Source organism: Camellia sinensis, chromosome 7 (assembly GCF_055761805.1).
Source record: "Camellia sinensis isolate YWXY chromosome 7, ASM5576180v1, whole genome shotgun sequence".
Lineage (NCBI taxonomy): Eukaryota > Viridiplantae > Streptophyta > Magnoliopsida > Ericales > Theaceae > Camellia > Camellia sinensis.
In genome coordinates this window covers 200,963,651-200,979,887 of record NC_138967.1, presented here as the reverse complement: position 1 = coordinate 200,979,887, position 16,237 = coordinate 200,963,651, and the positions used below count along the sequence as shown (strand labels likewise).

Sequence of the window (16,237 nt, the reverse complement as noted above, 5' to 3'; positions counted from 1 at the left end):
ATGCTGCAACGTCAAGGGCGCGGACCTGGATGCATGCATGCCAAGCTGGCATACCGACCAGGCCGTGGCTAATGCCACATACAAGCTATGTAGCACTGCCAGCCAAGCCTGCCATGCGACTGCCACCATCGTGGGCTGCCGCTCGACACATCCCATGCTTGGCTATGGAGTTTTAATGCCACAAGCCAAAGCAATGACCTGGCCATGCTAGCCAGTCTTAAGGAAGGTGTCCCCCCTTATAGTAGCTTATTAATCCCTTTTCCATCTGGTAGGAGGCAACATCGCAAATGCTCGAGGAGTCACAAACCCTAAACCCTAAACCCAAATTCCTAAATCCTTAACCCAGAGCCCTGAACCCACAACCCTAAACCTTGAACCTTAAACCATCAACCTTGAACCCTAAACCCTGAACCCTAAACCCGGAACCCTGAATCCTGAACCTTGAATCCTAAACCCTAAAACCTTAAACCCTACACCTTGAACGGTAAATCCTGAATCCCAAACCTTGAATGCTAAACTCTGAACCCAAAACCCTAAACCCCGAACCCTGAACCCAGAACCCTAAACCCTAAACATTAAACCCTGAACCATAAACCCTAAACATTGAACCCTAAACCCCAAACCGTAAACCCTAAACCCTAAATTCTAAACCCTAAACCCTAACCCCTAAACTGCAAATCCTAAATTCCAAATCCTAAACCCTAAACCCTAACCCTAACCCCTAACCATAAGTCCTAAACCCTAAACCCTAAACCCCAAACCCCAAACCGGTGAACCCTAAACTATAAACCCTGAACTCTAACCCCTAAACTCTAAACCCTAAATCCCAAACCCTAACCCCTAACCATAAATCCTAACCCTTAACCCCTAACCCCTAACCATAAATCCTAAACCCTAAACCCTAAACCCCAAACCCCAAATCCCAAACGCAAAACCTAAACCCTATACCCTAAACCCCAAACCCCAAACCCCAAACCCTAAACACCAAACCCTAAACCTTAAACATTAAAACCTAAAACCCTAACCCTAAACTCTAAAAAACCCTAAATCCTAAAAAAAACCCTAAACCCTAAAACCTTACCCCCTAAACCCTAAACTCTAAATCCTAAACCTTATATCCTAAGCCCTGACCCTAAAACCCTAGACCCTAGACCCTAAACCCAGACCCTAGACCCCAAACCCTAAACCCAAAAACACTAGACTCTAAACCCTAGACCCTAGACCCTAAACCTGAGATCCTAAATCCTAAACCCTAAACCTAAACCTAAATCCTAAGCCTTAAACCCTAAACCTCAAATCCTAAATAGCCCTAAATAATCTTAAATCCTAAACTTGAAACACCCAACCCTAAACCCTAAACCCTAAACCCCATACCCCAAATCCCAAACCGTAAACCCTAAATCCTAAAATCCAACACTCTAAACCCTAAACCCCTAAATCCCAAATCCTAAACCCTAAATATATGTTATTTATTTATTTATTACGATTGAATTAATTTCTTATCTTAAATTCTTTATTTTTTCAAATGGATTCTCCTAATGTTTTTTTGTTTAACTGATTTTTTTTCCCTATCTCGATTTCTTTTTATTTTATTTGTTTATATATATCTATATAATAAAGCAGGATGGTTTTTGAATTTGTCCTACACACATTTGCCCTACTGGGACGTTTGGACGGTTTAGATCTATTCAAATTATAAAATAACCGCTAAGATATATTTTTCAAAAAATATCCTACATGGACATTTTCTATTTTCTCGCTTCTCTCTCTTACTTTTTCCTTTTCTCACCCATCCTTCCATGATCCCACACTCCTCTCTCTTTTCTTTTTATTTTTTTATTTTCTCCCATATTTATTTTTCTCTCCATTTATTTTTCTCCTTTTTGTTCACTTATTTTTGTTCATATTATATGGAAAAGTCTGCGATCCCAGAATTAGGAGCCAGATTTTACTATGTGTAATGGAGATTAAATTAGTGAATTTTATATTTCACAAATTAATTGAATTTGAACAATTAATTATTATTTTTAAATATATTGAATACCTGATAGACTTCATAAATTTAGACCTTATATTAATCTTCAACATACTTTAATAAAGCACGACGGTTTTTGAATCTTCAACATATTTTTGTCCTATTAGGACACTTGGATGGCTCAGATCTGTTCAAGTTATAAAAAAATGGCTGAGATATATTTCTCCAAAAAATATCCTACATATACATTTTCTACTTTTTCCCTTCTCTCTCTCTTACTTTTTTCTTTTCTCACTCATCCTTCTGTGATCCCATGATCCCACATTTCTCTTTCTTTTCTTTTTATTTTTTTTATTTTCTCCCGTTTTTATTTTTCTCTATTTGTTATTTTTTATTTTCTCCTTTTTATTCAATATATTTTACACATATTTCCATACAATGTATGTATGCCCGTAATACACTAGGACATTATGGGCATACATACAATTTCCATATAATTATATAAGCGAAAGTAATATTGTATGTATGCCCATAGAAATTGTATGTACAGCAGGCACATCTATCTATCTTGCTATATATTATATAAACAAAAGCGAACTTTCATGAGGAGTTTTGTGAGAACTCCAAAATTTGGAAAAATCTATTTCCACCCACCTGATAAACTCAGGGAAAATCTTTTCTCAATACACATCCCTATGAATTTAATTATTAACTAATTTTCTCAATCCACATCCTTAAAATTACAATTAAATCCTTCACTCATAACATGTACACACACTTTACCCTCAAATACACACACTTTAATTGATCCCAATTCACATTTCTACTTCCACCCACTTTGGTGAAGACCAAAGTGACTTCGTTCAAATAGGAAAAAGAAGGCTTCGTTCAACCAGGAAACAAAAGAAAAAACTTTGCATTTTCCTCACCTCCAATGAAGATTTGAAGAGCTCCATTGAATCTCTACTAAACACTCTTGAAAACCTTGTTTAAGGTAAGAAATCTTTCCATTTTATTATTACATTTATCATTTTGTTATTACATTGACAATTTTCAGATATCTCTTCACTCCATTGGAGTAAAAGCATGATTTTTCCATTGCTGGGTTTGCTGTGTAGATCTCGGCACTGGGTTTCTGAATCTGTGTGTTTAATTCGGCACTTAGTCACCGAACAATATGTATAATTTCGTTCAATTAGGTCTGAACAAAATACGTAATTTTGCACTTTGATTTCCGAATATATTCTATATTTTCGGTTCTTTTGTTCCAAATAAATGCAATAATTTCGGTACTTAATTTCTGAAATATTTGTGTTTGTTCGGTCCTGAAGTTCCAAATAGTTTTTTTTTTTTTTTTTTTTTTAAATATATGATATAGAACCAGGTTACATAGGCCACCAATATTGGTTTTACTTTAGGTTCTTTTCCAACAATTTTCTTTTATGGGTATGTTTATGTATTTATTTGTTTTTTTTTCAAAATTGAATGCATAATAATAGGAACAAAAATCTGTGCAGTTTTGGTATTTCCACATGATATTGTTAGCTTAGTAGTTGGGTCTTCGTAAATTTTGTTAGCTAAATAGATGAACAAAACAATTGCATTATATAGAATATTAAAGCTTGAGTTATTTTGCCTTTGGGGTTTGTCATTTCAAAGCATTGAAATTGGTGAAAATTTTGGTCTTTGGTTATATACTTACAGCTACAACAAGTTTACAATCAATGGCATGTACAAAGACAAGTGATAGGCAGTCCTTCGATTATTTAAAAATGATGTTGGAATTGATTAATGACTATGTTGCCTTGGTAAATTGGTCGAAATGAAGTTAATCTGTTTTTCGCATGTTGTGAACATCAACCAAACTAATTGGTGAATGGTCTGTATAGAATACAAATAGTTTTTCTATATCCATGTTTACATTGTGATTTTTTAACAAATCCTAGTCTAAATCTTTCACAAGTAGTATGGTTATGTATTTAACTTATTTTGTTATTTGCACATCATCCAAATTGTTAATTTAATGGTCTATAACTGCGTATTAGATTTCATTATGGTGGCATGGTTAGGCTACTTATTAGTCGCATTGATGTGATCCTTTTCTGGGAGTGTTTATTCTATTTCATTATATTGGGTTACTGAGAACAACTTTTCTTATGCAGATGGATGTTGGTCCTAGTGAACGTCGGTCAATAACAACTTCGAACAGAAGACTCCGTGAATTAGAGAGATGTGGACATGGACGTGGACGTGGACGTGGACGAGGACGTAGACGTCATGATGACATGTATATTGCCATGGATATTGATCCTATACATGGTGCACCAGTTTTGGATGATATTGCTATGGATGATGACCCTACTGGTGATGATGCTAACATTGTTGATAAAGATATCCTTACTCAGCCATTTCTAGGAAGGCCAACTGATCCATCAATCCTTAAAAGTTTCAAAAGTCATGTTGCCGCAGCTATTTGGAATGGTGCTGATGAAAGGGGCCCTTGAAGTGTCATAGTCACTCATCTAAGATTCGTTCGTGGCCATGGTGGGAACAAGGAAACAACACTACGTTTGTAAACATTGTGGAGATGTCAGGACTTGCATGATTAGCTCGTTGCACGTACCGCTTTGTCAACAAAATTGTAGTGTCCAGTTTTGTTAAGAGATGGCAACCAGAGACAAACACCTTCCATTTGACTGTTAGAGAGATGACTATCACATTGGACAATGTCGCCACTATCCTAGGGCTTCCTATTGTAGGAAAATCTATTAGTGTGTGTAAGTTATCAGAAAGGCGAGCCATTGCATTAGTAGTTAATACCGTGGAAATTGATGAGCAAGACGTCAAACATGAGATGTGTAGTGTTGAAGGCAATTCAGTGAGGCTTGAATGGTTAAGGGCACACTTTCATAATGTCACAAACAATGATTCAATGGAAAGAATTGCATGTGCAGGTAGAGCATACTTGCTGTTTTTGTTGGGTTGTACACTTTTCAGTGACAAGACTTGTACTAAGGTCCCCATTGTTTATTTGAGTTTGTTGTTCTATTTGACAACTGTATCTTCATATGCTTGGGGTGCTACTGTATTGGCATACTTACATAGACAGATGGGGTACGCTAGCAGGTTCGGCGTGAAACAAATAGCCGGTTACATGACACTCTTTGAAGGATGGATTTATGAGCACTTTCATGGATTCCGACCACACTTGAATATGAATTACACTTGAGACATGCCACATGTTTACCATTGGACTTCTCGAAGAGAGTGTGGTGAAGAAACACAGTTGCAGACTTTTTGAGAGGAGCTTGATAGGTTAGGTGTACATGATGTAAGTTGAAAAGTCCTTCAAAATTTGAAACTCTATATCATATAAAATTTACAATTGTCATATCTTACAGTTGTTATTGTTTGTAGGTTATTTGGGATCCGTACCAGGGTTGCAAAGATGTCCATCCATGTCATCCAATTATGTTCTACCACGGCTGCCTAAAGTGTATGGAAGTAGTTGAACCATATCACCTTGATAGAGTTTTGAGATAGTTTGGTAGAGTGCAAACAATCCCTAATCCACCACTTGGCCCTATGCGTGCTTCTCGAGGAGCCACAGCTCTATGCTACAATGTTATGTATGCATACTTGGACATCATTTGGGAGGCATGGGATAACCATGTGTTATCTGATCGAACGAGGAGTACACCGGTACGACAACCCTGGGATTGTGTTCCTAGTTACATGGATTAGTACCAAACCATTACCCATATGTATGTACAAAACCCAGCGTGTCGTTCCCAAGTGGACCCAAATATCCACCATTATCAGTATTCTAGCCAAGACACACAGGTATCCTTTTTTTCATTTACATTGCAAATTATTATGTAAACTGTTACAAGTTCGTACATAATGTTATATTTGTTCTCGTAATGCAGCGTATGTCACAGATATATCAAATTACTCATCCTTTTGTTGAGACTGGCTATGAGGACAGTGTTCAACATCCTGATAGGCTTTACTACGCAATTGACGCAATCAAAAAACTTATTCAAGATCAGTACATTAGTGAAGCTGCGCCCAGCACATCCACTCAGGGTCGGTCTGTACCTAGCTCTTTATAGCGATCCCGGGTTTACCCTTGTTGTACAGTGATCCGGACATGTGTCTGTGGATGATAGTAGTTGATTATTACCTGGTGTACATCCTTTCTTACTTTGTATTTGAGTTATAGGATGTGTTGGGCAGATTTGTTACAGGTTGGTTGAGATTAGAAACCAAAACTAGTTGCCCAGATTTTGGCCTGTCCGCTCGAGCGGGGCTTTTGGCGCTCGAGCGGGAGTTTCACCCATCCAGTATTTCCTGTGCAGTGTTCGACGCTCGAGCGTGGGATTGGCCGCTCGAGCGGGATTGTGTGAGTGCCGCTCGAGCGGGGAGTTGGAAGCTCGAGCGGGAGACCTGTCTGCAAAAGTTCTGGGAGCGTGCATCCGCCGCTCGAGCGGGATTGTTGACGCTCGAGCGGGAGTCTGTGAGTGACGCTCGAGCGGAGAGTTTGACGCTCGAGCGGGGCGACTTTTATATAAATTCGAGATCCGACTTTTGGATCAGTTTTTCAAGATCTTTTCTCTCTCCTACTTTTCCAAAAAGCCATTTTCAGAGCTTCTCACTCTAAAACCGACCCTTCTCTCTTAGATTTGATCTAGTAGGAGTTGTTTTCTCACCTTGGGCCTTTACAAAAGTTGTGTTGATCGTCGAGGGCTATCTTTTAATCTGAAAATTTCGGGATTTGGAGCATTTCCGTTTCTTCATCTCCTTCGTTGCGCCCCATCATTCGAGGTAGGGATAACCTACTCCATCTTATGAACTTTGTCTTTGAATTTTTGCATTTTGATATGTTGGGGGTTGTTGGGTAATTTTGAGAATGTTTTGGGCCTTTGTGAAATATTACAAAAGTTGGGGTTTTAGATATATAAACCCATATGCATGTTAGGCATAGAGAAATGAGATTAATGTTGGGACATTGATGGAAATAGAACCTTAGGGTTGTTTTGTGAATTATGGTAATTTGCCCTAATTGGTTTAATTAATTAATGCATTTAATTAATTGTTGGAAATGAGGAATTGTGTTGAAAATGTTGAAATTGGGAATGTATGGGACTAAAGAGTGTAGTCGAATCTTTTATTGCTCATCTAGTTGAAATGTTGATATATTATCCATTTGTGAATTTATTTCCTGCTTAGAAATAATTGCTTTGGGCTACCGGTGGAGGGTAGTGTTGATTGTTGTAGACAATGCATGATGATTAGGCAAACCAAAACTAATCAATTGGATGTGTCATAGAGTATGACGGTTGATAGAATACATTAACTTCATGTATTGGTTGATTGGGCATATGATCAATGTGTTTATATGCATTATGTGTAGACAGTTGATAGAATACATTAACTCTATGTATTGATTGAGTGCGTATGTGATTCTGTGTTTATATGCCTTACTTGTGTATGGGAGGAGATGAGGGATGTACTCCACGGTTTAGGGGAAGATGGGGGATGTACCTCTAAACCGGTTAATGGTTTAGGGGAAGATGGGGGATGTACCTCTAAACCGGTTATTGGAAAGTTGATATAGCTCATATGCTTATCTGTTGAAGTATTGATATAGCTCATATGCTTATCTGTTGTAGTATTGATATAGCTCATATGCTTATCTATTGAGAAGTTTGTTTGATTTGATATAGCACTAAAATGTATATCATCATTGTTTGTGAAATATGAATGTAGTTTATGGGTTGTTGATACAACACCAACATGTGTATCCACCTTGGATTTCGAAAGTGTTCTAGTGATGAACTATAATTTCATCAAATGTGTTGGCCAGAGTACTGAGCCTTGTTTTCAAACTCAAAGTTGAATAGGAAATGAAAAGTGAATTGTAACATAGACTTGGCTGTCTTGGAATTTTAACAAGATGTAAATGGAGGTGTAAGTATTGACCATCTATCAGTTGCTAATCTTTTAGGCATTGTTCATAGTCGGTTTAGTATATTTCTACTGGGCTGTGACTCACCCTATATGGGAACATCATTTTCAGGTACAGGTAGCATGCACCTCTAAGGACATAGCTTGGGAGGCCAGAGGCGGACATACTTTGGCTGTCTTATTCTCCTTGATTGTATTACATATAGTTTCAAGCCAAGGGCTTAAGGTGTAATTGAGTTAGCACTCTCTTTGTAACCAAGTGTTAACTTGGAAAGCTGTAAGCCCGTAGGGCATTTGCTTTTGTGTTGTAAACATGCAATACTGTGTTGTAATGAAATACTCTGATGAATAGATGAATGTGGACCTTTTATATATCAATGTATGTTTATATTGGTGGGTTTAATGTCATTATTTTGAGGGCGTTACAACTTGGTATCAGAGCGTACCGGGTTCGAATACTTTGGGTACGTGGGAAGTGATTAGAATCACAATGGGTTTGTCTCGCTTGATAGAGACTTAGATGTAGTGTCATATGATATGTGCTTAATTGATAACATGCTTATGTGACTATGTGGGTATGGGATTTAGTTTCTAGGATGTTGATTGGATCCTTGGGTTTCTGGGAGTCTTGTTGGAAAGGCACTTGATCAATGCTGTTTCTGATCGGAACTCTAGTAACGCCTTGGGACTGTCATTATCCGAAAATGAAATTCGTAAGTGCTTATGTGTTTATGTGCTTACGTGGAGTGAATTACAGTTATCCATGTGTTAGGATGTAAGTGTTTAGCTTCGGCACATGTATGAGTGTGCTAACGTGTCTCCGTTACTTTTACTAGGATGCCTAGGCGAGGAAGTTGCGATTTCCCTCCTTCCGCTCGGGAAGAGCTGAGGAAACAGTTTATGGAATTACGCCAAGGTACTACACCTTTGGTGCGGTTCGAAAGATGGTTTGCTAATCTGTCGAGGTTTGCTCCAGAATTGGTGGAGACGGAGGACTTACGTTGTTTCGAGTTTGAGAGTAAGCTGCGTGACGACATCCGTGTAAGGATAGCGGGGTCTTGGCATAAAAGATATAGGGCGCTTGTTGAGGCGGCCGCCCATGTAGAGGCTGCGGTGCTAGCAATGGGGCAGAGTGGGGAGGAAGCCATCTCGGCGACTCCAGTGACTCAGGGTGTTGGTAGGCCTTTTAAGAGGCAGAGGGTTTTAAACCCGCAACAGGGAGGTCAGGCTAGAACTATTCTTCCAGTGTCGGATTTGGGCTCGGGAGAAAGTAAGCAGAGGGGCATCATTTGTTTCAGATGTGGTCTGTTGGGCCACAAGGTTTCGGTTTGCCCACAGAAGAAGGGGGCAGGGTTAGCAGTTCAATCAGTAGTTGTACCACCAGGATCTTTTAACCAGCCGGGTTTTGGACCGATCAAATGCTCAGAGGGGAGGCAGTTGTTGGGGTCTTCATCAGCCCAGATTCTGAACCAGTCTCGTGCTCAGGCACCACCTACTTGTTGGATGTGTAATCAGCCGGGTCATATTCGACGCTTCTGTACTCAGCCGGGGGCTTCTTTAGGGGTTTTGCAACCTAGCCAGGCTCAGTTTCTTTCGACTGGGCAGGAACAGTATCGTTTTGGGGGACTAGCAGGCCAGATTGCGAGGGCCTTAGTAGAGTCGAGTTCCCAAGCCCCAGCTGGGGAAGTTTGTAGTTGTTCCAGGTGTGGGCAGAGGGGGCATACCTGTGGTTCTTGTTCGTGACCTGTAAGCTCGTAGGTTGCCTTATGTTCGGGGATGACCAACTTCGGCGGTCCAGCAAGGGACGGTAGTAGTAGTAATACTGATGGGATGGTTTTGTTTTGACTAATCCGTTTTGTAATCAGTGGATTATTGTTTTGTGATCATTGGGTTCTTTTGTGTAACCAATGCGTTTGGGGAATGTTGAAACATCTAAACTGTTTGTTTATATATATATATATATATACATATATGCTTGGTTTGTTAATTTCCTCGGATTGGGGGGATTGGAGCATTGTGTAGCTTTAAAGTTTTATTAATGTATAAAGTTGCTGTAAAACCAAAAAAAATTTTTTTTTTTTCTTATGCGTGTGACTTGATTTGGGAAGGATGAGGGCTGAGGAGCCATGTTTTCAAAATTTGGAAGAACCACCGAGGGGTGTGTGTCCTAGCCAAGGCAATATGGGAGCGAGAATTGTTTTACTTGCCGAGTGCGTGGAATTTCATGGGTATTACCCATTTAAAGTTTTGCGCATGGTATAGCTTTTGATCTACTGTCAGGTGAACTCGAGAGGATGTGAAGTGTGCGATTAATACTAGATGTAGCACGTATGTAGTGTGGTGTCCTACGGGGGCATAGCGCATAATTTTGTTAAGGTTGGACATGTACCTTCGTGGTAAGTAACGTTGCCGAGATTGCAGGTGTACTGATTGGCCATTTTAAGTGAGGGGATGTTAGTCCCCATATGAGGTTGTGATTGTTGTATCGGGAATGATGTGTTGTGAGTAGCTGGTACTATACCTCGGGCTGTAGTATAATGGGTGTTTCCCTAAGTTTTCAAATTCCTTTATGTGGATCAAATGTGATAGGTTCGTACCTTAGCACTGGTCAAGTCAGAGGATGTTATCAGAAGGGTTAATTGGGTATATAGCCCGTGGTTAGAGTGTGACCCGTGGATGGAGTCACAGTGGTATGGTGTTCGCGGATGAAGATGTGGGTTAATGACGAGGGAGGCGAGGACTTTTACTCCTCTGGAAAGTTAGAAGAGTGAATCTTTGGAAGCCTTATCGGCGACTTGTAACGGTGTCGGGGTTTGGTTCATGATGGTTGCTTAGCGGTAGTTTGGACTAGTGGTTTAGCACGGAGGCCGGGCCTCTTGATGGTACTCTCGAGATGAGTGACTAGTAAGATGTAGAGTAACGAGTGGACCCTATGAGTTATTGGGGGATTCAGTATAGGAGTAAGAGGGCTTGCAAAATAAAGAGGTTTTGCCTAGTACGGTTGAGTGTGTTAGATGTGATGGTTGCGAGAATTGCGCGGTGTTGGCAAGACTATGTGAGAATGTTCGAGGGAACGTAAGATTTGTATCTCGAGTTAGTGGGAATGGTACCTGTATGTTGGTTCGTGTTTTGAGCCTTACTAGATAGTGAGTCCGTGGTGACCCCTTTGGTTGTATAGGGGTAGTGTTCGTATTGTGATTGGTTATCCATTGTTGGGTGTGGGTTGTGAGTGGATGCTGGCAGCATTCTTTGAAGGAAGAGCAGTTTGTGTTCTAAAGTAATGAGTATAGCGTGGGTCAAAGTGGTCCTTCGTATTCGGGATGTTGTGATTGAGGTTGACCATGTTGGTCTTCAGTCAAGGAAGTGAGCAGGCTTGCTAGATAACCATGGCGGGGGATGGTGATTTTCTTAGACGCAGTGTTGAGGCGGCTAAATTTTAGGAGATCCGGTGAGATTCCAAAATTTGTGGTTCGTGTAGAGAACTCCGTGGTTGGGGTTAGTGGTTTGAGTGGCACATCAGTGTGTGGATTATTGAGTGTAGAGTTTATTGAGTTGATTAGTCAGCTTGTCGGTATCGGGTTTTGGGTTGGCATTGGTCACCTTGAGTTTTAGTCTTGATGTTGTAGACTTTGTATGTTGATTAGGGAAAAACTGAAACTAATCGAACATGTTTTGTCGTTGAGTCTGACGGTTGGAATAATACATCTAATATATGTATTGATTGATCATTGTGAATGATTGGCTTTTTATACATTATGTATGTGTGGTGTTTAGTTTGATATTGATACAGCACTATAATGTGTATCATTTGTGTATTTCTGAGCCGTGTTTATGATTTTAAGGTGGTTAAGTAAAGGGAAGCGGGATAAAATTGCAAAACCATGAACTTCTTATGCATTATGTGTTGATAGTACGGTTGTTATTTCTATTAACTATCATTATAGAAATGTTGTGTTCCGTGTTGGTTGTGGCATCACTATGTGAGTGATGGTTGTTGATAGTGTTAATTTTGAAGGAAATGGAAAACAAAATTTCCCTAGTGTTCGGGGTCATCTAAATGCGTTGTTGAAAGGTTGATTTAATTCAAGGATTTTAAAGAATTCCAGATTAATCTTTTGGACAAATAAACTGTGGATAACTCAGCGTTTTGGGTAACAGCGTATTTGTGAAAAATGTTTACAAGGCTTTTGAGTTTTCATATGGAAAATGCAAGATTTATCCTGGAACATTAACGTTGAAAATTTAAACATCTTGAGAAATGCCTCTTGAACAAGAAAATGTTTTCTTATTATCTACTTTAAGATTTGCTTTGGTCGTGTTGTTGAGTAGTGTCTTAGCTTAAAGCACTAGTCGATCATTGGTAAATTGTTTCGGGGGAGGTTTGGTTTGTTGAGGCTTGCGCACCTAAGGTGGTGTTGTTTAGAATGTGTTTCCTTGGTTAGTCTCTTCCTTGTTAAGAGTGAGTCGGAGGTTTGTTATGAAGGTAATTTCTTTCCTTGGGGCTCGGTCGTTGAATGCTCTGTGATCAATTAGCCTTCTGTTGTGGCGTATCCTTAATTTCGGGGACGAAATTCTTTAAGGGGGGAAGGTTATAGCGATCCCGGGTTTACCCTTGTTGTACAGTGATCCGGACATGTGTCCGTGGATGATAGTAGTTGATTATTACCTGGTGTACATCCTTTCTTACTTTGTATTTGAGTTATAGGATGTGTTGGGCAGATTTGTTACAGGTTGGTTGAGATTAGAAACCAAAACTAGTTGCCCAGATTTTGGCTTGTCCGCTCGAGCGGGGCTTTTGGCGCTCGAGCGGGAGTTTCACCCATCCAGTATTTCCTGTGCAGTGTTCGACGCTCGAGCGTGGGATTGGCCGCTCGAGCGGGATTGTGTGAGTGCCGCTCGAGCGGGGAGTTGGAAGCTCGAGCGGGAGACCTGTCTGCAAAAGTTCTGGGAGCGTGCATCCGCCGCTTGAGCGGGATTGTTGACGCTCGAGCGGGAGTCTGTGAGTGACGCTCGAGCGGAGAGTTTGACGCTCGAGCGGGGCGACTTTTATATAAATCCGAGATCCGACTTTTGGATCACTTTTTCAAGATCTTTTCTCTCTCCTACTTTTCCAAAAAGCCATTTTCAGAGCTTCTCACTCTAAAACCGACCCTTCTCTCTTAGATTTGATCTAGTAGGAGTTGTTTTCTCACCTTGGGTCTTTACAAAAGTTGTGTTGATCGTCGAGGGCTATCTTTTAATCTGAAAATTTCGGGATTTGGAGCATTTCCGTTTCTTCATCTCCTTCGTTGCGCCCCATCATTCGAGGTAGGGATAACCTACTCCATCTTATGAACTTTGTCTTTGAATTTTTGCATTTTGATATGTTGGGGGTTGTTGGGTAATTTTGAGAATGTTTTGGGCCTTTGTGAAATATTACAAAAGTTGGGGTTTTAGATATATAAACCCATATGCATGTTAGGCATAGAGAAATGAGATTAATGTTGGGACATTGATGGAAATAGAACCTTAGGGTTGTTTTGTGAATTATGGTAATTTGCCCTAATTGGTTTAATTAATTAATGCATTTAATTAATTGTTGGAAATGAGGAATTGTGTTGAAAATGTTGAAATTGGGAATGTATGGGACTAAAGAGTGTAGTCGAATCTTTTATTGCTCATCTAGTTGAAATGTTGATATATTATCCATTTGTGCATTTATTTCCTGCTTAGAAATAATTGCTTTGGGCTACCGGTGGAGGGTAGTGTTGATTGTTGTAGACAATGCATGATGATTAGGCAAACCAAAACTAATCAATTGGATGTGTCAGAGTATGACGGTTGATAGAATACATTAACTTCATGTATTGGTTGATTGGGCCTATGATCAATGTGTTTATATGCATTATGTATAGACAGTTGATAGAATACATTAACTCTATGTATTGATTGAGTGCGTATGTGATTCTGTGTTTATATGCCTTACTTGTGTATGGGAGGAGATGAGGGATGTACTCCACGGTTTAGGGGAAGATGGGGGATGTACCTCTAAACCGGTTAATGGTTTAGGGGAAGATGGGGGATGTACCTCTAAACCGGTTATTGGAAAGTTGATATAGCTCATATGCTTATCTGTTGAAGTATTGATATAGCTCATATGCTTATCTGTTGTAGTATTGATATAGCTCATATGCTTATCTATTGAGAAGTTTGTTTGATTTGATATAGCACTAAAATGTATATCATCATTGTTTGTGAAATATGGAAGTAGTTTATGGGTTGTTGATACAACACCAACTTGTGTATCCACCTTGGATTTCGAAAGTGTTCTAGTGATGAACTATAATTTCATCAAATGTGTTGGCCAGAGTACTGAGCCTTGTTTTCAAACTCAAAGTTGAATAGGAGATGAAAAGTGAATTGTAACATAGACTTGGCTGTCTTGGAATTTTAACAAGATGTAAATGGAGGTGTAAGTATTGACCATCTATCAGTTGCTAATCTTTTAGGCATTGTTCATAGTCGGTTTAGTATATTTCTACTGGGCTGTGGCTCACCCTATATGGGAACATCATTTTTAGGTACAGGTAGCATGCACCTCTAAGGACATAGCTTGGGAGGCCAGAGGCGGACATACTTTGGTTGTCTTATTCTCCTTGATTGTATTACATATAGTTTCAAGCCAAGGGCTTAAGGTGTAATTGAGTTAGCACTCTCTTTGTAACCAAGTGTTAACTTGGAAAGCTGTAAGCCCGTAGGGCATTTGCTTTTGTGTTGTAAACATGCAATACTGTGTTGTAATGAAATACTCTGATGAATAGATGAATGTGGACCTTTTATGTATCAATGTATGTTTATATTGGTGGGTTTAATGTCATTATTTTGAGGGCGTTACACTCTTCCACTACACATCGTTTTGGAGCACATTACACTCGCCGGTCACGTAGTTAATAGTAGTTCATAATGTTAGCACAAGTAGTTTCTGTTGGTGTTGGTGGATGTATTAGGAGACAAATATTATTATTATCTTTGGATTATGTATTTTTTAGATTATGTACAATACACATGTAGTTTGTGATGGTGTGAATGGATTGAACTACTATTTAATTTATATATATATATTTTTTACATGTTTAATCTTATTACTTTTTAACAGCAATTGCACTTGGTTAATATTATTTTCATTACATTTTGTGTTCAAACAATGTAAAAATAATATGGCATCCATTCCATAAATTAGAGAACTACAATGCATATAATATTCTATTTTTTTTAAAAAAACTGACCATTACAAAATCCAATGGCAAAATGATATCTGCCTCGTTACTCCATGCTAGTAAATCATAAAAACTAATGTCTTAAAGCTATCATTACTACTCTGTAATACATCAATCTATGTCAACTACATCAAATGTCTCTTGAGTAGCTACATTAGGTCCTATGTTGTCTTTGAATTTTTGAATGCGGCTAACATATGCATTCTCCTATTCTTATACACAAGGGTGATAGTGAACTCACCAAAGCACGGCAATGGGAGGAACTGGATGACCAGCTTCCAAAAATACCTACACGTACATCCAAAAAATTACATATCTTATACATAAAATTTTCAATTACACAAATATTAGACAACAATGTTTGGTTATTTTCATAACTTAAACATGCACAAAATGATTTCCATTGACAAATCCAATGGCAATCTCACGACGATCAACTAGGGTTACTGGCGGTGATCTCAAAATTAAGAAAATGAGACACTGTTGCAATGACAAGTGGTACAAGACTACATTATAAAATGACGCAATAAGATGCGCCATGTCAGGCATAGTCATCCAACGATCAAAGCCTAGTCTATTTTCAAAATATGAAAGGATGTGTGTCAGCTCCTCAACCCTCTCATGCGACTCGTATAGTAAGACGTATTCATCTCTGTGATTATTCAATTCAACTAGCAGATCACGCCCAACTTGCACCCAATCATTCTCTCCAAGACCAAGTAAACCTGCAATAGCTCTAAGTCCACAATTCTCATCACCATCTACATCCTTCATCAACTCTATGAATGGTATTAACATAGGCGGGAAGTCACCAGCATATGCACTCAGTAAACTTGTTCTTGTACGATATGTCTTTGTCTTCACATTCCGCTTTTTCTTATGCACTTTTGAAGCTCTCTTTTTCTTTGACTAACTAAAAGCTAATGTGCTCTAGCTATCATGCCCATCGTCAACCAACTCAAATGCACACGGGTCACGACGACAAAATATATCAATTTTCTTATGTCCTCGACGTGGATTAGGTTTCACATCAGGC

At 39.2% G+C, this 16,237-nt stretch overlaps 1 protein-coding gene across 1 annotated transcript; it reads right to left on the bottom strand.

The window, feature by feature from the left end:
• Positions 1-15,438: 15,438 nt before the first annotated feature.
• Positions 15,439-15,999, bottom strand: LOC145796452 (uncharacterized). Its single transcript, XM_082881566.1, has 2 exons — positions 15,592-15,999; positions 15,439-15,489 (listed from the first exon to the last, which is right to left on the bottom strand). The coding sequence occupies exons 1-2, from the start codon at positions 15,997-15,999 to the stop codon at positions 15,439-15,441; spliced, it is 459 nt and encodes a 152-aa protein (XP_082737692.1).
• Between the last annotated feature and the right edge of the window lie 238 nt (positions 16,000-16,237).